At 41.8% G+C, this 23,394-nt stretch overlaps 1 protein-coding gene across 1 annotated transcript; it reads right to left on the bottom strand.

Annotated features, from left to right (window-relative positions):
* Positions 1-664: 664 nt before the first annotated feature.
* LOC139454288 (uncharacterized) lies at positions 665-19,983 on the bottom strand. The gene is made up of 13 exons (XM_071235908.1): positions 19,893-19,983; positions 18,524-18,697; positions 16,485-16,661; positions 15,791-15,895; positions 11,093-11,314; positions 8,937-9,119; positions 7,550-7,711; positions 6,005-6,205; positions 4,511-4,771; positions 4,038-4,265; positions 3,424-3,696; positions 2,364-2,537; positions 665-966 (listed from the first exon to the last, which is right to left on the bottom strand). Exons 1-13 carry the CDS (start codon positions 19,981-19,983, stop codon positions 665-667), a joined length of 2,553 nt encoding a protein of 850 aa, XP_071092009.1.
* Between the last annotated feature and the right edge of the window lie 3,411 nt (positions 19,984-23,394).

The raw sequence follows: 23,394 nt of genomic DNA, 5'->3' as shown, positions 1-23,394 counted from the left end.
ACATGTATGTGTTTTGCCACTGATGCGCCAAGTTTGGAAAGATACTCTACAAAGTTTTGAAAGCTCTGAGCTGATAATACCGTATTCGACGTAATAAGCGCCCAGGGCGCTCTCAAAATTAGAAATAGGGGTCTCTTATTAGAATTATTATATGATTTTGGTGGAGGAAACAGAGTAGAAAGATAAATTTCCTGGTTTATGCTGGCAGCCTGAAATGTTTATATACGACAGATATATTATTCCAGAATTTAACGGTTCGCCCCGATTATGTTTCTAGGTTTGTCAGCACCATACCCGTGCTCGTGGGTTTCAACGAAGAGGTAAACGTCTGAGACCTGCATCACTTCGGGCTTTCCACCCACATTAAGCTGACACGCCGTGATATAACTGTAAAACTGTTAAAAGCGGCGTTAAACTCAACTCACTCACTCACTCACAAGAATTTATATACCCATAATTTTGGGTGCATATAACACGGTACGTATTATACGCGAATAAATAAGTCTTGTGTACATTGATCAATCGGAAGGGGTGCTAATTGGGATTGTTCACTAGCCCATATAATAGCAATTATCGCCGTGGGCGCTTATTAGAACGGGGCGCTTATTACGTCGACAACGGTAATAGTAAATGCATTTGGAATATCAAACGCTCATGTTTGGCTTCACTTACGCAATCGTCGACAGAATCTCTTGACATTCAGCAGGCAGCTTATCACATCAGGGACAATGAAAATTCCGAACGTGCAAGTGATGATAGCTATTGCGACGAAGCCAATTCCTTGGGACATTTTCCGTTCGTCAGGCAGGCTTATTTTTTTAATCTTGTAGGAGTATAAGCTTGTAATCTTCAATCTCAGCCGTTTTATGTCCTCTACCCCAAAGCGTTGTTTTACTGGTCGACAATAGCAGTGTGCCCCCAGTTTAACGCACTTCTCGTTGCTGTAGTCTTCCGGTGACGAGTTTCCTGGTAATGAAAAACCACATGCTTGAACTCCAAAGTTATCAGTCAGGAGTAAGTTAGCATTGATTGAGTGTGGTGTTATGGCGTCAAGGGATCCAGAGTTACACCAGGTCATGGCGCCTCTTTTGTGTTTTAATCTCTCATTACTAGCGTCTTCATCGTGGACTTTATCTCAATTTAATAGTGCCCCTGTTACGGACATTATCTCTCATTACTCTCATTAATAGTGCCCCGATTGCGAGCTTAATCTGCTATTACTGGTGCCCCCATTGGGGACTTTATCTATCATTACTACTGCCAGCATTGCGGACTGTATCTACTATTACTACAGCCCCCATTGCGAACTGTCTCTACTATTACTAGTGCCCCCATTTCGGACTTTATCTACTATTACTAGTGCCCCCATTTCGGACTCTATCTACTATTACTAGTGCCCCCATTTCGGACTCTATCTACTATTACTAGTGCCCCAATTTCGGACTTTATCTACTATTAATAGTGCCCCCATTGCGGACTTTATCTACTATTACTAGTGCCTCCAATTCGGACTTTATCTACTGTTACTAGTGCCCCCATTTTGGACTTCATATACTATTACTAATACCTCCATTTTGGACTTTATCTGCTATTACTAGTACCTCCATTTCGGACACTATCTATCATTACTAGTGCCAGCATTCCTTGGTTAATCTATCATTGCTAGTGGCCCTATTGGGGACTTTATCTATTATTACAAGTGTCCCCATTGCGGACTTTATCTATCGTAACTAGCGCCAGGATTGCGGACAATATCATCATTGGTACCGGGTTGCATCACCTTTTATTACGGACTATTTCATACAAAATTAAGCCCTGGACTTAAATAAGGAAATATGCAAACAAGACTAAAGTCTCCATTTAAATCATTTGTAATCAATCAACTCGTTTCAAATTCAAAACTACAATAAAACACTAACACGCCACTTAAACACCAAACTTTCAGTCAAGGAGACTAATGCGTCTTATGGAAAGGTGTTTATGGAAATATGTGTCTTATGGAAATATGGAAGCCTCTCCCAGCGCTTGCAGTTTCAAGAAGTCTTTCATTGCCCATGTAATGTCATTTTCAACGTGTTTCGAAACATTCGCGAGGGGCGGATCAATCCAAATTAATTTATTCAACCCATGCATATAAAAAAGTGAACATGAAGAAATTAGGGGCTTAAACAGACACCAGTGCCCCTTGTGAATAGTGTTCCTATTGCGGACATGATATTATTTGTCATTACTAGTGCCCCTATTTCGGACATTCTGTATTGTAATAGGACCATGTGGCTGAGTTTTGTATTGATGTCTTACATTTACAGTGACGGACAATCATAGCACTAACACATGCTCCCTCCCTGTTTGAAAACACTCACGCGTACAAGTCATGTTAGGATGCTCCCAATCTCCCGTCCGAAGACACGTGGTCTCGTCTGATCCTGCAGTGTGGTCATATCCTGGTAGACATGCGTAGAAGGCGCGGCTGTGAATCAGTGTTTTGTTGTAGATTACTTTGGCGTTTGTAACGTTGGGAGGTTTACTGCAGTCGACTGAAAAGGGAAATTCTATGACGCATGCCACGTTTTCGGTAAACATCGACATTCAAAAGACCAAAATGAACTTAACACGTCCCATTTTAATTCTGAAAACCCATTTGTCAAGAAAATCTCCATGCTGTGGCCAGTCTCGGTCAAAGTCATTCCAAAATTCAACATGCTGTTTTCATGGGTAAATATTAAGGAAGAAAAAATGGAAAATAATATTTTTCGAAAACTCAAAATTCATGTTTTGGTTTTTGGAAATATAAAAAGGTGTTTCTACAAGTAACATGACACATAATCCAACTCCTTTTAACCCGTAATCCAACTAATTTGTGGAGTGATTAAAATATTTCATCCTCGGGTGAAAATATGTGCCTTCCTCAAAACTCATGTTTTTGTTTTGGAAATGTATGAAGGTGTTTCTGGTGTAACTGATGTTTTGTGATAGAGATATTATAACCAGCATTCCACTCTAACCGGGACCACCGTGTTACTTTATAACTAGGACTGACATATTTTCAAGATAACCGGAATCCGTAGCTTTGTTAATATTTACATTCGAGACCACTAGGATAATCCCGTTACCTACATCAAAGCTCAGGAGGCAACGGAGTAGTGTTCGCGCAATCAAGGTAACTCCAGATCCTGGAAATGGACCATATCGCCAAAACACTATATAAAGGATTACGACTGCCGTGTGATGTGTTATGTGATAGACACGTGAACTAGGGAAACATATGAAACTAGTGAATCCAGTTCCAGAACGGATTTCTCTGTCCTAAAGTTGGCCGAGATGCCCTTTGCGTTTGCGTCGAGATGAGTGTTAAGATTCGACACATGACCTGAATGAGTGGACAAATATAAAACTTTATATATTTAGCGAAATGGCACCAACCACATTCAATCCATCCCGTCGTCCAATATGTCCCGTCTGATGTTGAGTTCCAGCAGAACACCGTCATGTTGTATACCGCTCCTGGCTTGCACATTTGATTTGGGAAGTTATGATAATGCCCTTCGGAGCGAGTAATATTCCTTGAGTAATCTTTCTCTTGTGGTGATATTGCTTCAAAATTCCATACAAAACACTCTGTTGCTGACGCCAAATCCGAGAGGGTCTGATTTTCGTCCATGACCCAATGATCCGAGGTTATATTGGATGTGATGGCTGTTTAGGGAAACACACAGTGTATTGATCATAGCATGAAATCAGTTTAATAATATTTTGTTATTTGCATGAGGTGTACTTGTTTATTTATCGAACATGATTATATACCCTAAGATTTAGAATTGTTGCACTTTTCATCTCTTGTTATGGATAAAAAGAACAGCCATATGATTGTTATCACCCTTAACGCCCCTGGAATCTTTATCGAGAGATTAAGGAGAGTCATTACTTTCTGGCGTTGAGGTTTTGAATATTTAGTTGCAACTGCCATCTTTAAAAGTCATTGGCTTCTATCTGTCATTGACACCTTTGGAAGAATCAAGAATAATAAGACTACTCACGACATGTTGGGATATGGCAATGACCGTTGCTGCTTTCACTTCTATTTGTGTAACACCACGGCTTTGCCTGGGACACTAACGGGTTCCGACAATGGGGCTTTTTCTCAGTGAAATGTGAGAAGAACGGCAATCCATGCTGTTTCCATTCGACACACTCTTCTCCCGGGGCAGTGTGAGAAATGCTACCCCTGTAGGTCCGGCCATGCTCGTGTTGGAGGCACACATCATCTGAAGAAGCAGGTTCACAGTATAATTGTAAATTCAATGGAATGTCCAGCAATCTCGTTGATTGAAACACTGTGTTGAAAAGGGACCCGGACATAGTTCGGCGAAATGGATACCACGTTGTTTAAATATTACATTTGATCATATGCATCAGAACCAGGAAGGTTCAGTTGTCATGGGAACATATGACATAATCCATTGTATCATGACGTCATACATTGGTATTGATAAAATACAACATTACTTACCACAGTGTTTGACAGGACAGGATTGCCATTCTATTTTGGGGTCTACGGTATAGCACCATGGATATGGATGACCTCTTTCGATTGGATTCCTGCAAAAGTTTTCTGCCTCTGTCAGAGTTTCATCCGGGAACTGACTCGCGTCAATATGGGAATGGTTATGAGGATTCCGTGAATCCCACCGTTGACAAGGGATTCCCATGACAGTCATGTTCATCGTGCCCTTGTAGTCCCTCTGTTTACTTTGACGGTAACATTCAAGAGCTGAAATGCAGGCGCCAAGGGACGTGAAAGTAACGGAACATCTTTATCTAATGCACATGCAATCGAAGGAAATATTCATGAAAGCAGATTAGGAAATGATACAATGTCGGTTAATAGCATATATAAAGATTAAGTGACGATACATTTTGAAAACAAATCGCGATGAAAGCGACATGAAGTACTTGTGTATAATGTTAACTCATGGACAAGAAGCACTAGGAGAAATTTGTTCTCATTTTTACTTATGATTAATAAATGACACAATCCTTTCCATATTCGGGCGGTCGGGTAGCCTCGTGGTTAAAGCGTTCGTTCGTCATGCCGAACACCCTGGTTCGATTTCCGACATGGGTAATGTGTGAAGCCCGATTTTGGTGTCCCCCGCCGTAATATTGCTGGAATATTGCTAAAAGCGGCGTAAAACCATACTCACTCACTCACTCACTCACTTTCCATATACACGAGAAGCCTCAGCTAACAGAAGAGTCGAGTCATGTCTTTACAGGGCCAAACAATTGTTGTAAATATGACATTTAACATGCAAAAAACATACCGTTAAATACATTTGGCTGAACGAACATTCATGAATTAACGTAAACGTATGTCTACCTTACTTACATTTACATCAAATAAAGATTTACAAGGATGTTAATGTGATGTTTTCTTCCAGCTGAATGTCCCTTTCCTCAAGTTAGATATTACATATATACCTCATGTCTCTCACTCGAAGGAATAAAGAACCGCCCTATTAAGATTAGATTCGTTCTCTTCTGAAAAGTGTCGTCAAAAGGTTTATGTTAAATTTTGTCATGGTAAACAAGAAATATATCCACTGTGTTTTGTCACTTAAAATATATATAATATCCTATCAATCTAAGTAGGTTCATATACACACAAGAAAGTAGAAAGATGTCAGCCATGTAGTAAACCTTTGAGAACCAACCATTTCGTATTCCGGAATTGTTCAAGAAATAAATAGTTTTGCCTCAGTTTCTCCAAAAACTGTCTTCTGGAAATGCCAGATCTTCTGCAAATATATGTCGTGCAAAAAAACCCAGCTTTTCCTTGTAGAGATATAAATGTAGCGACGGAAATGAATATCACACACACACACACACACACACACACACACACACACACACACACACACACACACACACACGCCTCATTCGTCTGCAAAATGTGAAATTTGAGGAATATTAATTCATATATTCATCCGTGAGTCGAACCTACCTCCTGTGTGTGGCCGACCGTACACATATATTTCACACACATCTACTGGTTCTCGGTGGACAATATTCACAGTGATATTTCGACCTATTGGATAGAATGCACAGGGGATGTTTAATATCTTCCCATCCCTAGGCTTCCCTGTTGCACATGGTGTCGCCACGCCAACGCTGACTGCTACATTTGGTTTCCTTTCAAACTCATCTGTAATAAGAGAGGCTGATACATGAGTGAGTTGCCTTCAGCGTCGGGTCGTAGTATTTCGGTTTATCGATATCACGACGTGTCTGTTTTATGTTTTGTTTGTTTGTTGTTTAACGCCGCACTCTGCAATATTCCAGCTATATGACATTATTCTGTAAATACACGAGTCTGGAACAGACAGTCAAGTGGTTGACATTATGAGCATCGATCTACGTAATTGGGATACGATGACATGCATCAACCAAGTCAGCGAGCCTGACCACCCGATCCCGTTAGTCGACTCTTACGACAAGCATAGTCGCTTTTTATGGCAGGCATGGGTTGCTGAAGACCTATTCTAACCCGGATGGATCTTCACGAGAAGAGCACGTTTTGATGCTGGCTGGAGATGATGACCAAGGATCATTATCGGGCCGATGAATGTGATTCGAACCCCTGACCAGAGGATCTTGCACCACTTCACATCGAGTGGCGCGCAGTAGACCTCTTGTTCACTTGTGTATTGGAAAGTCCAGTTGGAGTCCGGGTTAGAATTCATCGCCAACAGCTTTTGCTTGTCGTTGGAGGCGACTTATTGGATCGCTTTAACCACCAGGTTACCCCACCATCCCGGTCTGGCTTGATGTCTTGGTATATTGCGTCTCATCGTACCCTGATGGCGTGGATTGTTGCTCATAATATCAATCATTGGATTGTCTGGTTCGGACTCGATTATAAACAGCCGCCATAATATAGGTGGGATATTGCTGAGTGAGGCGTCAAACAGCAAACTAATTAACATTTCTGTGTCGTTCTCAACTGTCATTGTCCGGCCCGATTCCGGGTGTCCGAAATTTCACTATATAAAGAATATTCGGATTGTGATTCCCCACTAACAAGAAAACAGCGTTGGGGGCATATTAGAATGTTGTTTTTTCGTATGGTAGAGAATATAAACTATAAAAAAGAGTCCCATACAGCCTTTAGAAGAGAAAGGCATTTGAACCGCTTTATGTCATGATAATGATTAAATGTGAAATTGATACGCACAACAGGCCGCTTCTCTGGAAAAAAATAACTCTTGATAAGTATCTCTTAGATAAGCTGACTTCAATAGTTTCTGAGAAAACTTATCCCCACTTCAGACACTATGCACTAAGTCAAACAACCCAGATAAAGGGTATCTATAAAGAAATAATATAATCATTTGAGATCATGACCAGTAACGTGAGTATGTAAAATTTCATTTCTCTGACTTAAATAGTTTTTGAGAAAAGTTGTCCCCTTTGAGATGCAGACGGACGACATCAGCCGAACACCATTTACAATGTTATGAAATACTGTTCTGAAAATAAGTACATTTACCTGAAAAGACAACGGAAACATCGCTGACTTCTAAAGATAGTTCAAGATCAATGATGAAACTTTCGTTTTGTATATTCGTCTGACATGAAGATATATTCCCGTCTGTGAGTTTCCATGCGTTGTCAGGCTTTACTGTTCTTTCCAAGGCATAGTTCATGTCATCTAAAAAAACAATTGAGAATATCCGTATGAAATGCACAACCCATGTACATGTATTCACTGCTGCAATTCCGCTGCAATGACCTTTCAACACCTCGTTCGTGATTATAAGATGCAGCGACCTTCTGAGCGCCCTGAATCACCCAAGATGACCGATAACCTCGGGGACCCGCCCCGGAAGTACCACATCTCGATTACATATAGGGATCAGTTGTGACCATTGTCATGGGTGAGTGTACATGTGCTATCAAAAATATTTCTGTTGCTTCACAGCGCATTACTTAGGCTTTGTATTCTGTGTAACTTGCTTTACGGCAAAAATACAAAAATATGGAATGTAGTAAAACAAAATCTTTTATCGTCCTATAGCTCCATTCAATCCTACATTTGATACTGTATGCCTAGATTCATTATTTTACATGTGGTGAATAGAATAATTGGGACTGATACTGGAGTACTGGCCTTGTATCAAAGTATAGGCATTTTTAAAGTCATCAATGAGATCAAGTAAGAATAAAATATATATGGAAGAACAACTTCTTTATGACAATTAGGAGCGACATTTCGGTGTAGGTTCTAATACTGTTATCAAGCAAGTGATGTGCAGAGTATGGTTGAGAAGTATATATACAAGATGGGAGGCAATGTTTATACAGTTGAGTATGTTTAAGATGCAGTTGGACTGCTGGAGAGGAGAAGCTCCTAATTGTAATAAAGAAGCTGTTCATCCCTATATCTTATCCTTACTTAGTGCTCCAACTTTTAAATGACTCTCAAAGAAGTTACCAATGAGATCAGTTTGTTACCACGTTGACTTCTTCGAAATAATCACTTTATTAATAACAATATCGAATTGTGTCCGGGACGGTCGGGTAGCCTAGTGGTTAAAGCGTTCGCTCGTCACACCAAAGATCCCGGTTCGATTTCCGACATGGGTACAATGAGTGAAGCCCATTTCTGGTGTTCCCAGCTGTGATATTGCTGGAATATTGCTAAAGGCGGCGTAAAACCATACTCACTCACTCACTCAAATTGGGTCCAAAGCCTGACAGAGACCAGCGGTATATGTTCAATGAGCCGTAACTTGCACAAATACCATACATAGTATCTCTCCGCTGACAAAACGGTCGATTCCGAAAAAAATGTATACTTTTGTCGTCATAATGTGATATGATACCTCCATATCTAGTTATATAGAATGGTCATATGATAATGGCTGATAACCTACCCGTGCAAACTATGGACTTTCTCCAGTTACCGTTCCGGCCACACGTTGAGTACTCGGGTCCGGCTCTGCTGGTGAACCCTTCAATGCAAGCATACGTTGTCCTGTTGTGGTCTCCGTGTCTCGTCGAGTCAGGCCAGGATATGATGTTTGCATGGGGTATGTGCTGTGGTCTCCCACAGTCAACTATACGAATACCAGAACATATTTCCCTATCGATTGTAGAGGCGTCACAGGTGATAATCAATGTTCGTAAACTAAAACTAAAATATTATAGCTTTATTTACAGCTGTAGCTGTCCGAAATTTATATGTATGCTAATTTAGCTAAGATGCATCAGTGATTATTGTGAATGCTGACACTACCGGGAAATGCACGTATTAATGCCCCGGGCCGAATAACAGGCTGCATCATCTTTTAGGACCAAATATTTCACATAATGCCCTGGGCGCTCAAATATGGAAACTATCTTAAAACGACTGAAAGCTCCATTTTCCCTCTATTTTAATGACTCAACCCTTTTCAAATTATGTTTAGGTGCTAACAAACACAAATTAAATGCGCCACTTTACACACTTAAAACATCTTTTAATACATGCAGGAGATAAAAATATGGGAACCAGTTTGAAAATGTTTTATCCACGTAATTCTATGTGATTCGTAACATCCTTTGGTGGTGAATCACTCGAAATTGATTTCTTAATTTTAGGCCAAGGGCTAAAAAGGAAACAAATACATGCATTGACGCTAGTATGAAGGTCCGCTTGTTGTGTACGTTTTGGGGGTCTTAGTGTTTACTACGTAGGTAAGATCCATGCGAATGGGTATGGTGCAGACAATCCAATATCCATAATCAAAGCGAAACTTGTATTTAATCTTCCAACAATATCATTCGGTTGGCCCCAGGGACAATTGCATAGCCTTTGACTGGACCAACCCCAGATATCATCAATGTTGTTTGTTTTATGTTTAAAACCGTAGTCAGCAATATTCCAACCCGACAGGCTTTTAATGTGTCAGGTAGGTTATATAACATTAGGTTTTACAAATTCGTTTTGCTTGGTTTCCGGATTTGCTGACATTTAAAATCGGAATTCAGAGAAAACAAATGACAAGCCTTGTGTAACTGCCGACAGTAAAGATAGCATTAATAAAACATATAATTCAGGAGATGTTTATAGGACTTTAACAGAATATTGTCCAACTATAAATCGGCATTTTTTCAGCTTACTTTAATTCTACCTTCTACCACCGACAAAAACAAAAGAGAACTAATGACTTGAATGCAGGAATCGTTGAAGTGTATATTTACAATACCGTGGCGTTACATATGAGTGCAGCATTTTATCACAATGGAATTTCATATCATGCATGAAAAGCATGTGCTGCACGTGCACACAGAAGCCAAAGCCCAAAACTCACAATCACTAATGCGACAGAGCTGAGCACACGGTTATAAAAGCCCGAATGTTGTGTGACCCTAACAGCATACCATAGGCGAGGTAGGCGAGGCAACACCGGGGACGGGCTCTGCGCCAACTGCGTTACACCATGTGTTAAAACAAAACAAGGTTGAGGGTCCGATTCACAGGATGCAGAAAACGTAGCGGCGAGCGTTAGGCCAGTGCAACAATTCTTGACAATGATTGGTAGTGGGGCGGTATCACACTTGAGGTGAGGTGAAATGGGGTTTAACGTCGCGTCCAAGATTATTGCACTTATATAGCGACGTGCATGTACGTATATGTGTGTGTTTGGCTGCTTGTACTAGTCCGGACTGATGCCGATTTATAGTGCTAGCCCACTGAGATACCATGCCGCAGTTTAACATGAATACCCCACTCAGACACAATATACTGACTCCGAGCCGACCAGTCCTTTTTTGAGCCCCTTAATGCCGAGCGCCAGACAGGGTAACAACAAGTACCATCTTTTAAGGTCTTTTGGTATGACGCGGCTGGGGATCGAACCCCGGACCTTCCGCTCTCCAGGCGGACGCTCTACCATTAGACCACGGAGGCGGTGTGTATCACACTTGAGAGGTGAACTGATTTGGTTATTGTGAATGGACATTTTACTGGCCAGCGATATGTTAACTGCAATTTGCGTCCAGAGACAAGACATAGAGCTGGTCGTAATTATATAAGGGCATTTCTTACCATGTGCAACTGGACGCGCATACATCTGGAAATCGCCATGCTGTATCGTCGTATTGTCTGGTGCAGGCTCGAACTGGATCTGCATGCTTTTCCCAGAGCGGCCATACCGCAAATTATTGAACACAACCTCGAACACAGTCTCATTAGTCCATTTGTTGTAAGTCTTTTCTAAAGACCAGTCTTGGATTGATAATTTAATCGTCATATTTTCGCTGGAAAATGCTGCAAAAAATATGAGTGAGTGTTTGCATTGATCGCAAATAGCTACGCAACTTTAACTATGCAGCCCTTGGTTTTACTAGCTAATACTCCTGTCTATAGTAACGATGACACTGATGAGCTTAATATGTACTTTTATAGGTAAAATGATGAGAAAATATTCGTGTATTTTTATGCATGTAGAAAATTGCCTATAGCCTGAGGTTATATAACCTGACACCTGTCCCGAGGAGATGACCTCACGCCGGCACGGGCATTCTCACGGGTGCAAATGTCACGTGAGTTGGGGGTGGTCTCAAAATAGTTCTGTTATATTTTCTTGAGATATCCGTTGACGGGTGTAGCATTATATTTGCTTGGGAAAATGATGGACTAGTTGAGAGCTTCTACATGTGATTTCCTTAGCCAGCATCTTACTCAACGGATGACGTATCTGAATCTGTACTATCACCCAGATACAAGACCATTCAAACGTCAGTGTCCTTCACACAAACAGCAAGATTGAATATATGATCCTTTTGCGCACCTGCCAGTGCATACATAGAGCAGCACCAAACTGTCCGACTGAGCTGATCAGTGACAATACGCTATTAAGAAGCCTGAGCTCAGTATACCAACATTTGCTCACAGTGCCCAAACAGAAACTTGCGGCTACAATAAACCAAGCTAAAGCATTAACGCTTTATGTAAGCAAAAACAAGTTAAGTGAGTGAGTTGGGTTTAACGCTGCTTTTAACAGTATTCCAGTTATATCGCAGCGTGTCAGCTTCATGTGGGAGGAAAGCCTGATGCAGGTCTCAGACGTTTACCACTTCGGTGAAACCCACGAGCATGGGTATGGTGCTGACAAACCTAGAAACATAATCGGGGCGAACCGGGATTCGAACCCACAATCATAGGTTTCTGGCGTGCAACTCTGCACAGCGAATCGCGGCGCCTTAGACGACTTAGCCACCCGTGCCCCCAAATACAAGTTGAACTCACACAGCGAGGGATACGTTTACAGGAGCATATTTACCAATTAGCAACACTGATAGTAACTATTCAGTACTTGTATACAACTGACCCGATCTAAATACAGAGCGTATTCAATTTTAACACAGGTATACATCCCAACGCCACGAGTCTAAGTTGCTCAACCGACATCGCTTCAAACAACTTGTAACGCAACAAGCTTCTGTGTCCACAGCTTGTCAGCGACTCTGGAATTTGGTCTTGCGTCGGGGGAACCGAAATACGGCATAAGCCTCATTTAAGTCACGTGCGGATTCAGAGTAATACTACCATGATGCTAAGGTGCATTCTTTACAATAAAGGCCCAAGTTTGTTATTTAGGTACCGCCTAAATGATAACTAAAACCGGACAGGAATTATACATTTAAGATATACTCAGCAACAAAAGTTCCTGTGACACGACATAAAACAAGAACCTGATCAAAGTAGACGCATACATCTGAAAGAATTCATATTTTCAGACAATGGACCAGAAAACTAGTTTACACATTTAATGACACATGTCTAGCACAGAAATGACGTCATGACAAAAGAAAGATGCAAAAACCGAATTGTCAGTAGCGTGTGTGTCTCCTTCTAGGTTGGATGGATGCAATGCATTAAACGCTAAACACAGTATTCTGGGATGGCATCCCATATCTTCAGCCTGCCTTTCAGTTCCTGCACTGTAGTCGGAGCACGTGGTAAACGTTGGAGATGGCGGTCCATTTCATCCCACATGTGTTCAGTTGGACAATGACCTGGAGAGCGAGCAGGCCATGAGATCACGTTGTTCTGTCCAAGTGCTTGTTGAACAATCCGGGCTACGCAGGGTCGGGCGTCATTCTAAAAAATCATGCAAGGTCCATGTTGATTCAAAAACGGCACAACGATAGGCTGGATGACCTCATCACGGTAACGCTGCCCGCCAACGAGTCTCTCGGTGTCTCTCAATTGTCTCTCGGTGATTCCTTTCACACCATAACACTGCCACCTCATAAACGGTCTTCCTCCACAACGCAGTTCTGAGCGTAACGTTCACCGCGACGTCGGTATACTCGTATTCGGCCATCGCCGCGAGAGAGGTGAAAACGAGACTCGTAGGTGAACAGAACCTGTTCCACTGAATTGCCGACCGACGCACTCGCCGCTACACCACTGCAGACGCAATCGGCGCTGATTGTAGGTCAGATTAGGGCGTCTGGCTGGTCTCCTCGCAACAATACCGTCACGCCTAAGACGGCGACGTACAGTCTGTGCCGATATTCGACAAAGGCCAGGAATTGCTCTCGCAGAGCTCTGATAGCGATTTCGCAGATGGGTGGTTCGAATCCAACGATCTTGACGGACGCACGTAACAGGGTGCCTGCCGCTTCTTGGTAGGTCTCTGACAGTGTTTGTTCGCTGCCATAACGTCCATATAGTGATTCTGTGCACGTTCAATCTCCTAGCAACTTCACGATGCGACGTTCCTGACTGGAGCATACCAATGGCTCTCAGGAGGTCATTTTCAGATGGGCGTGGCATCTCCAAACTTCAAATAATAATTGAAATTTGATGTTTTTCCGTGTTGCAGTTGTCAAGACAAGCAGAAACATTCCATACCGAATCCCTACAATACGCGTGCTTTTATACCCTGGTTTACATCATCAATTGCATGACTGCTGCATGAAAGACACTTTTTGACATCAGATCATGCTTTTCTGCTGAAGTTACGATTGTGCTACATGTTTTACTATACTAGCCACATAAAGAAACTGTGCACGGAGAAAATATAGATATAAGGGCACACCGTCCATATATGAAATATAAGTTTGAACACAGCCATTATTGGAGACATTCAGACGCTCATGCACGTGCCATGCGATATGACGTCATTGATGGGGGCCTATGGACGTGCAATGTGTTACTGCACGTGCAGCCTGTGCAGCTGTACACAGCATGTGCAACTCAAAATTCGCTGTCACTTTGGAAAGCATGATCTGTGGTCATTCAAAAATTCAAAACTTCTCAGGCGCAGACACAAGCATATCACAAGCAAATCATGCCAAGATTGACAGCTGCACAGCGTCATAAAGTCATTGGAATGATCCGAGCGGGAATGAAGCAACAACAGGTGGCAACACATTTCCAATGCCATCGTAACACGATATCGGCATTGTGAGGCGTTTTCAGAACACAAATGACGTTGCCGACCACCCACGTTCAGGACGTCCCCGAGTAACGACGCCAAGACAGGACAGATGGATTCGAGTGACACATCCCCGACACAGGTTCGAAACGGCAGTAACGACGTCCCAGACAATTCCTGGACTGCGCCGTATCCATCCCAACACTGTCAGGAATCGTTTACGTCAGTACGGGATTCGACCACGACGCCCTGCCATACGTCCCATCCTGACACACCGTCATCGCGTCAACCGTCTAACATGGTGTCGAAATCATGCTCGCCAACCTCGAATATGGTGGAGAAATGTTGTCTTTACAGATGAATCGAGGTTCAACATTTCCCACAGTGACGGGCGCCAACGTGTCTACCGGCGTTTAGGAGAACGTTATGCACGCAACTGTATTGTGGAGAGGAATCGTTTTGGAGGTGGCTCTGTGATGATTTGGGGTGGGATAACAGCACGGCACCGAACCCCTTTGGTGCTTGTTCAGGGCAATCTCACCGGTGTTGGCAACAGAGATCAGATTCTGAGGCCTGTGGTCATTCCTTTCTTGCAACGTCATGGCCAGGGATTGACATTTCAACAGGACAACGCTCGTCCTCACACGGCTAGGGTCGCAATGGATTTCCTTCACCATAACAATGTCATGTTACTGCCATGGCCTGCAAATTCTCCAGATCTCTCCCATATAGAGCATGTGTAGATGAAATGGAGCGCCGTCTGCGTCGTCTTCCACATCCTCCAGATAACGTCCGTGACTTGGCACAGGATTTGAGGAGGATATGGCAGGCCATTCCCCAGGCCTTCCATGCCCATTTGGTGGACCCCATGCGTCGCCGATGCACTGCTGTGATTCACGCACACGGTGGTCACACCCGTTATTGACTTTGTGACTTTGTCGTTTGACCCCCTACTCCATTTTGATCTTCTGACGTCATCGTAACAGATGTTGTTCAGGTCCCGTTGACATTTTCTTATGGTCCGATCATTCAGCTGCTACAGCGTCTGCATCATTTTGTTCTTGCTGTGTTGTATTTCAATCCAGAATATATTTTCTCCGTGCACAGTTTCTTTATGTGGCTAGTATATATTCGTGTCCGATTTGAACACCAGAAAGGTATTTCTTGTATGCAACCAATTGGAAAGGGGTGTCACAGGAACTTTTGTTGCTGAGTAACCATACAAATACGACGGGGTATAACCGCTATCATGCGCTGGTGTAGCTGGCCCTGACATTTTCACGGGCGGTCATGGCCACAATATTACAGCTTCCCAACATTCACCCACTTATGCTCCTTACGTTGCAGGTACATACCAGGAATGGAAATCGAGACTTTGTGGATGTCATAAAAAATCGAAAAGTTGACGGAGCAATTCACACCGTTGTCATGGCATAATACGTTACTAGTATTCAATGGATCTGAAATGAAGAGATTGTATAAACAGCTATAAACTGTCTGCCAGCAGAAGAAAACAAAGTTGATTTGTTCCTATTATTCGACCATTTCTGTTTTGCAAATATCATTAGATTCAGATCCTGGTGCTCGCAACCGCTGCACGAAGATCTGAGGACATCCCATTACTGGTAACGTCAGAACGACCGAATGTGACATGGAGCATTCCGATCATCAGCTATCACGCGCTTCAGTGGGATAAAATTTTGAACCGAGAAGTTTGTCCAAAGGAACTTCAAAGCGTAGTCTGAAATGGAAGTCGCCATTTTGAAATCGTTCCGCCAATCTCGATAAAGCTGCTTCTTGGCTAATCTGATGTCGACTTCGTGTCAGTCACTTAATTTCATGGTCGATTAAAGTTAACGAAAGGTCTTTCATTTTCACGTGATCAACAATGTGATGTCCTCAGATCCGAGTGCAATAATCTTGAACTCGACGATAAACCTTCATTTCACCTCATCTTAGGCCGAACAAAGGAAAACCTTATCTATCGCCCTGACGAAGTTATCTTAAAATGTTGAGAAATGTAACGTCTGAAGGAAACATTGAACTTGCGGTAGCATCTGTCTCCCTTGTCCCACCCTTCCTGATTTTTTATACATCTCGATATGGTTCCGTTACCAACTCCGTCGATCCCACATGGGTAGGTTACGTTTTCTCCAATGAAGCTGTTCTCAGTGTAAGACAGAATCCCAGTGCTTTTAGTAGTGTTGAGTGGTGGGCCGCACGTTACTGCAAAAGACGAGAGATCATTCATGGGGTGATACCGTTTGTCCTGGTCTTCTTTAATGAGTGAGTGATCGAGTTAGATTTATCACAGCGGCAGTATTTCAGTCCCCAGGTGGGATTCGAGGTTTCATTTGGTCCCCGGGAACCTATGCTTGTCTGAAGGGTTGATAACATGTATCTTGTCGTCAGACTCAGTTGCTTGATTCATTCCGTGTGGTCATACCAAGGCGGCTTTGGACGTTGCTCTTAATATCAATCACTGGTTTTTCTGTTTATGAATCGATTATTTACAGGTCATTATGCTACAGCTGTGATTTTGCCTAACGCACAAACAAGAAATAAACGCATGGAACACACAAACAATCGTTCAGCCATATAGGGATCCAGTAAACGAAGTGTATGGCATTTGCAGTGCAAACTGACTTGCACATTGCAACAGTGAACGTGTTATACAACAAAATCAGTAAATGTGGTCTCGCGTCAATAGATTTTAACTTGATTTTCAGGTTTGTTTACCGGCCCTCGTCACATGACAGGAGTACTGCTGTGCAGCGTCAGGTAACAAACACTTACTCCTTTTAGGCACATTGTGTGTTACGGGTGCTACCGGTAGACAGAACAGTTACAGTGTTGAAACTCAGGTTTTTATTCCCCCCGTATATTGCGATCACCATGTCAGCCGCCCGTTTTCCCTTTCTAGAAAAAACTCCAAAACCGTTAAATATTTTTTGTTGAAACTTGCTATACAAGTCAGTCTTGTGGGAAACGGTTGCCTTTTAAAGAAATAGAATTATATATATTTTCCATGACGACAAGTTAGATGTACTAAAAATGGGGTTTCCTGAGCAGAATTAAAAACACACTGAATATTTCCAGATGAAATGTCCCACTGTACGACGGCGATATGTAAATAATCGAGTCTTGGCCAGACAAGCCAGTGATTTATATTATGAGCAAGGATTCACGCCGTCGGGTTATGATGACAGCAACCAGTCGAGTCACAGAGGCTGACCACCCGATCCATTAAGTCGCCTCTTTCCACCAAGCATATGTTCCTTTAGTCCTGTTCGAATCCTGGACCGCCTCCGTGGTCTAGTGGTAGAGCGTCCGCACGGAGAATGGAAAGTCCGGGGACCGATCCCCGGTCGCGTCATACCAAAAGACGTTAAAATATGGTACTTGTTGTTACCCTGTCTAGCGCTCGGCATTAAGGGGCTAAAACAAGGACTGGTCGGCTAAGAAAGAGAAAACGTTAGCCATCACAAGCATCACATTTTTTAAAGCAATTTGCAGCGCAGCGGCGTAGGTCAAGTTCCGACAAAACCTTTAAGCATCCCCAATGATATTGAGCTACTTAACCATGTACTACCGACAAAAAATAAGGAAACTGATGAAGGGAGCGTGAAAGTGCAATGACGATAAATATCTGGTATGTAATCAATATTTGGTGCCCAAAATGTTAGGCGATATATGCACCACACCTTGATAGCATACAGTTGCGCATGGTTGCCACGTTGTGGTCTGGCATTGCACCACACCTTGATAGCATACAGTTACGTATGGTTGCCACGTTGTGGTCTGGCATTGCACCACACATTGATAGCATACAGTTGCGTATGGTTGCCACGATGAGGTCTGGCATTGTCATCATGCATCAGGTGGTGTTCATGCATCATGTGAACTTTCATTGGCATCAGATATAGCGTTGAGATGCAACTCCACGGAACTGTAAATGTACACCTCAACGATAGCTGCTTTCAAATAATTAGTCCCCTTATCTTTTGTCGGTAGTGTACTCTGAGAAAAAGCTGTAGGATTATTTCATTAATTGAAAATAACAAAGACTAGCGCAGAATATTACTTACGTTTGCATACCGGCGCTTCCCCTATATAGTTGCCATCTTCGCATACTCGTGTGAGATTCCCGGACGTTAAGATGAAGTTGTCCATGCATCTGTATGTCACAGTTGCATTATCGGGGAACGTCCTGTATGTGTTCGGGACTGGTGGTGGGTCACCGCATTGGTTGAAAGGTACATCTGGAACAAGACTGGTTGCGAATGAGTTGGTCCTATTGGTAAGTAAGATCACGACGTGCCATCCTAATGTGAGAGGATAACCCAAACTAACGCAGGTCTTATAATGTTTGGTGCAACCACTGATAATGTGTTTGTTATCAAACCAAGTTTGATAATAGTGCCCAATCTGATGTTCTATATAACCCACTGTCATCGGATCCTTGAACCAGTAAGGGACTAAAAGCGCAGCAAATTGTGGCGCCTGAAACCACTCGGCCCTCCATGGACCCCACATTTGTGTGCCATTAAATGCACCAAAAGAAGATTTTTGTTTCAAATCAGAAATATCTTTCGATTGTCGTATTCATATATAAATATATAGGTGAGAAAGTGAGTTAGTTTAACGCTGCGTTGAATGGCAGTAACTTAACGCCTCCATGGACCCCACATTTGTGTGCCATTAAATGCGCCAAAAGAAGATTTCTGTTTCAAATCAGAAATATCTTTCGATTGTCGTATTCATATATAAATATATAGGTGAGAAAGTGAGTTAGTTTAACGCTGCGTTGAATGGCAGTATCTTGACGTCTCAGCTTAGGGAGGAAATCCCGAGGAGATGCGGGCCTTTGACGTTTACCATTTCGATGAAACTCACGAGTATGAATATTGAATATGGATATATACATTGACTATTCGGATTTAGATTATACATTTATTACCCAGAGGGTTACAAATAACTGAGTTCATAAAACTCGCATGTGCACTGATGCAAATATCGCTTCTCGCGCCCCAGTGTATTGTTTCCGTCATCCCATTCTTTTTGTGACATAAGATCGGAATGACGTCACACTAGAAACGACGTCAAACCTGAAGATTGTTAACGTCATTCGACAAATTGTGGCTTTCTTGGACAGCGGTGGTGATCACTGCAATTTTCTAAAGGGGAACTTAAAGGATTAAGAAATAATGGGTAATAAAAAACTTATTACACTAGCATGTGTGTCATACCGATTTTACGAAACTCGTGTAAGAATTCATGTATTACCCTCGCTCGGGAAATACACGAATTCTGATACTCGTTTCGTAAAATCAGTATGACACACATGCTTGTACAGTAATCTCTATATATATTACACATCACAACATGAGAAAAACAACAAAATGATTGTAATGAGGAAAACAACCAAACGAACATGTGAAACAAAGAAGTACTTACCGCCTTTTATGAGAAATGGTTCAAACACAATCATATTTACAATGAAAACTAACTGTCGAATGAAGCTCGTAGAAGCAGCCATCGCGACCATTCTCCAGGCAGCACAAACACAGTCTGATCGGGATCCAGACCAGGTATCCTGCATCATGAATTCAATACTGTGTATTAGATACCGTCCCAATGAAACGGAAATTACTAAAATTACGTCAATGGAAACGCGGGTGCTTTTGACAACAGTTCTGTAAAATTTGCTATTGATCTGAAAATGATTATGCAAGAAAAAAACAAATAAAATTGAATTAATGTTTCTCTCAAAGAGCTTATTTTTCAAAATGATCAGGTCCCCGGTTTTTTCTCTCTCCTTTGTATCAGTAGGCTTAAAACTTTATAACTTGGACAAGGAAAGATGTTTTCGTTTAAATGCCGACAATATTTGACGCATATAAAAAATAAACGTTTAACGAACATAACCATTCATTATTGAATATCAATCAAACGGCTATACTTTTTTACTTTCATTGTTTTGTTCTGTTTTCACCAACTTTTATTGGCCTAAAACACGTATTAGTGAGTGAGTGAGTGAGTGAGTGAGTTGGGTTTAACGCCGCTTTTAACAGTATTACAGTTATATCGTGGCGTGTCAGCTTCATGTGGGAGGAAAGCCCGTCTTAGACGTTTAACACTTCGGTGAAACCCACGAGCACGGGTATGGTGTTGACAAACCTAGAAATATAATCGGGGCGAACTGGGATTCGAACCCACAATCATAGGTTTCTGGCGTGTCCAAAGAACGCAACTATGCACTGCAAATTGCGGCGCCTTAGACGACTGGGCCACCCGTTCCCCTAAAACACGTATTAAGTACATCGAATCCGACATCAGAATATTATGGAAATCAGAATGATGAACATTTATACGTCAATATACATAAAACGTCGACGACATAATCCGTGTCGATTATCTGTCGAAAAAGGTTCAATAATATGGCAAAACAGTCGTTTTGTCTTTGTGAAAATCTGTGATGACACCAGACTTTAGCGAATAAGGTAAACATGACCTTCTCTTTCGTTATCACTCGACACTTACACAATTTGCATAAAAATAAACGTTCCTGTATTCACAACAGAAGGTTGCATCTTTTCAAATCTGACACACTGATGCAACAGTCTTTTAATGTGAGACTCACATGTGACTGCAGGCAGACAGTTGGGTAAGTGGTTCCGGAATTACCTTAGACGAGAATTCTTAGCCTGTACATGTCTTTGTCATACTAAAATACATTTTGGGTTTATTGAATGGAAATACCATAATTGTATAGCACGAACATTTAGCAAGACAGTTTTGTTTTATCATATTTATTTGAATGCATGTTAAAGATGAAGTGACATGGTGTTTAACGTAGCGTCCAAGATTATTGCACTTATATAGCGACGTGCATGCACGTGTCTGTGTGGCTGCTTGTACTAGTCCTGTACTACAACTTGACTGATGCCGATTTAAAGTGCTAGCCCACTGAGATACCATGCCGCAGTCTAAAAAAAAAAATACCCCACTCGAAACCCGGACCTTCCGCTCTCCGGCGGACGCTCTACCTCTAGACCACGGAGGCGGTCGAAAGCAGGTTAAAAATTTCATACCGCACTGTTTACAGAATAACACATTCGGACTGTTGTAATGAAACTTTGCATGGGGTCTAAATTGTATATTTATGCATTAGTACTTTGTAAAATGGATATCATCATCCAAGGTTGCATTATTGTCAGAGATAGAAGATGATCCGTCTGTGCTCGCGGATGTCAGTATTTGTTTCTTGTTTGTAATTATGGGGATTAATGCATCAATGATCTGATTATACACTCTATTCATTTGCAAACGTCCTGGCAGACCAGTCATGCAAGGGAAATAAGGTCATGGCTATTTCCTTAACAATCCATTACCATCCCCAAACACCTCACACCTTTTAACATGCTGCAGTTATTTTTCAAGGGCTCCCATTATGACATGCGATACCGAATATGCTGCTATGTATGAGCCAGCGGATTATATCCTTCATGATGAAAATACTAAATCCCAGAAGCCCACGCTTTTATTTCACAACCGCATCAACTTGCTAACAATTATTTTTTTATTTTAGAAGAAACTGTAATGCATGGACATGTTGTATTTGATACGGACACAGCAGATAGAATTTCCTATTGTGGCAACCAGGTGTTCGTTAAAACTTATTGTTTAATTTGATATTTTTCAGGTTCAAAGGTATTGTCTGAATAAACTGAGTTTACAAATCTTTTGTCTGCATCAATTGTTTGGGTGTGTGTTGACATCCATCAACCAGGTCAGCGAGCCTTAGTCACCGCTTCCGACAAGCATGGGTTGCTGAGCATCAATTCTAACCCGGATCTTCACATTTTCTAATCGACGCATTCCAGAATATTTCAGCTGCATCATGACGGTCACACGTTTCTCAAAATAGTCCCCACGTTAGATTCATATTGTATAAACGCCGTGATATAACTGGAATAATGTTAAAAGCGGCGTTAAACACAACTCACTCACTCATATTGTATAATATAATTAAGGTCAACCATAATTTGTTATGTGTTTATGGTTTCTTGTCAATCAGCCAATCATTACCCAATCCTTATAACAGTTTAAGTCTACCAAGACCCTCCTCGTTGTTATCTTCTTAACCCTATCACATATTTTCTAAATCCCCTTGCGTTACATGAGCAATTGTAATGTTTATGTGTACGTGTTTAACGTTCATTTAACTGTATAAAATGTCATGCTTTGTGTAGATATATTTAGGTAGTCTGATATTCCGACTGTTTGTGCATGGACAACGCGGGCAGGATGTGCCGCTCGGAGGAAACGCGCGGGGGTTGAGTTGGAAGTCCGTTCACGGGATTGCTTAAAAGTCGGGCCGGGCCGCGCCAGCGGGTAATACTAAAAATGGATTGCAGAATAATAAAACGAAACGGGCATATCTAGGCAGATCTCAAATGTCCACAAACGTATAGTTTTGCTCATTTAATTGAGTTTGAATAAAAATGCACCTTCAACAATGTAATTAACTGATGATTATGACTACATACCGTGAGTCTCGTAGAAAAGTCAGTGTCTTGACTGTGTGTATTCTTTGATTAGAATGCTTCTCACCGACCTTAGCGTGTAGGGGTGTGATGTCCTGGGCAGGAAACGACAGTGTTTTGACTACTCTTCTTTCATTAATTAACGTGTTAAGGTAATTAACCTTTACTAATTCGTGTTAAACCAACACAGGATGTTTTCTGGAAGTGGATATTCGCGAATGTCAAAGGACTGACACGACACGTGTTAATAACTGTCCAAGCACTTCTAAAGTTCCTAACTTTATTTATATCTAAAGACTAGTATTATATCTAATTTTTTACCACTTTATTGTCTCATATTTCAGTAGTTAAAGAAAACACAGAGCTCAAAGTAAAGCCTTTTTCACTCTACTTTCTCAACATAGTCTCTA

This window comes from Haliotis cracherodii, unplaced genomic scaffold (assembly GCF_022045235.1).
Source record: "Haliotis cracherodii isolate W230 unplaced genomic scaffold, xgHalCrac1.p SCAF_10, whole genome shotgun sequence".
NCBI classification, from domain to species: domain Eukaryota; kingdom Metazoa; phylum Mollusca; class Gastropoda; order Lepetellida; family Haliotidae; genus Haliotis; species Haliotis cracherodii.
Note: the sequence above shows the minus strand (reverse complement) of the source record. Positions and strands in the feature narration are given on the sequence as shown.

Coding starts and splice junctions, on each gene's coding strand:
- LOC139454288 (XM_071235908.1), bottom strand. CDS start 19,983: ATGGTCGCGATGGCTGCTTCTACGAGCTTCATTCGACAGTTAGTTTTC. Junction 16,662..18,523: donor GGAAGCGCCGGTATGCAAAC/GTAAGTAATATT, acceptor CGTCTTTTGCAG/TAACGTGCGGCCCACCACTC. Junction 11,315..15,790: donor AGTCTCGATTTCCATTCCTG/GTATGTACCTGC, acceptor TATTTTTTGCAG/CATTTTCCAGCGAAAATATG.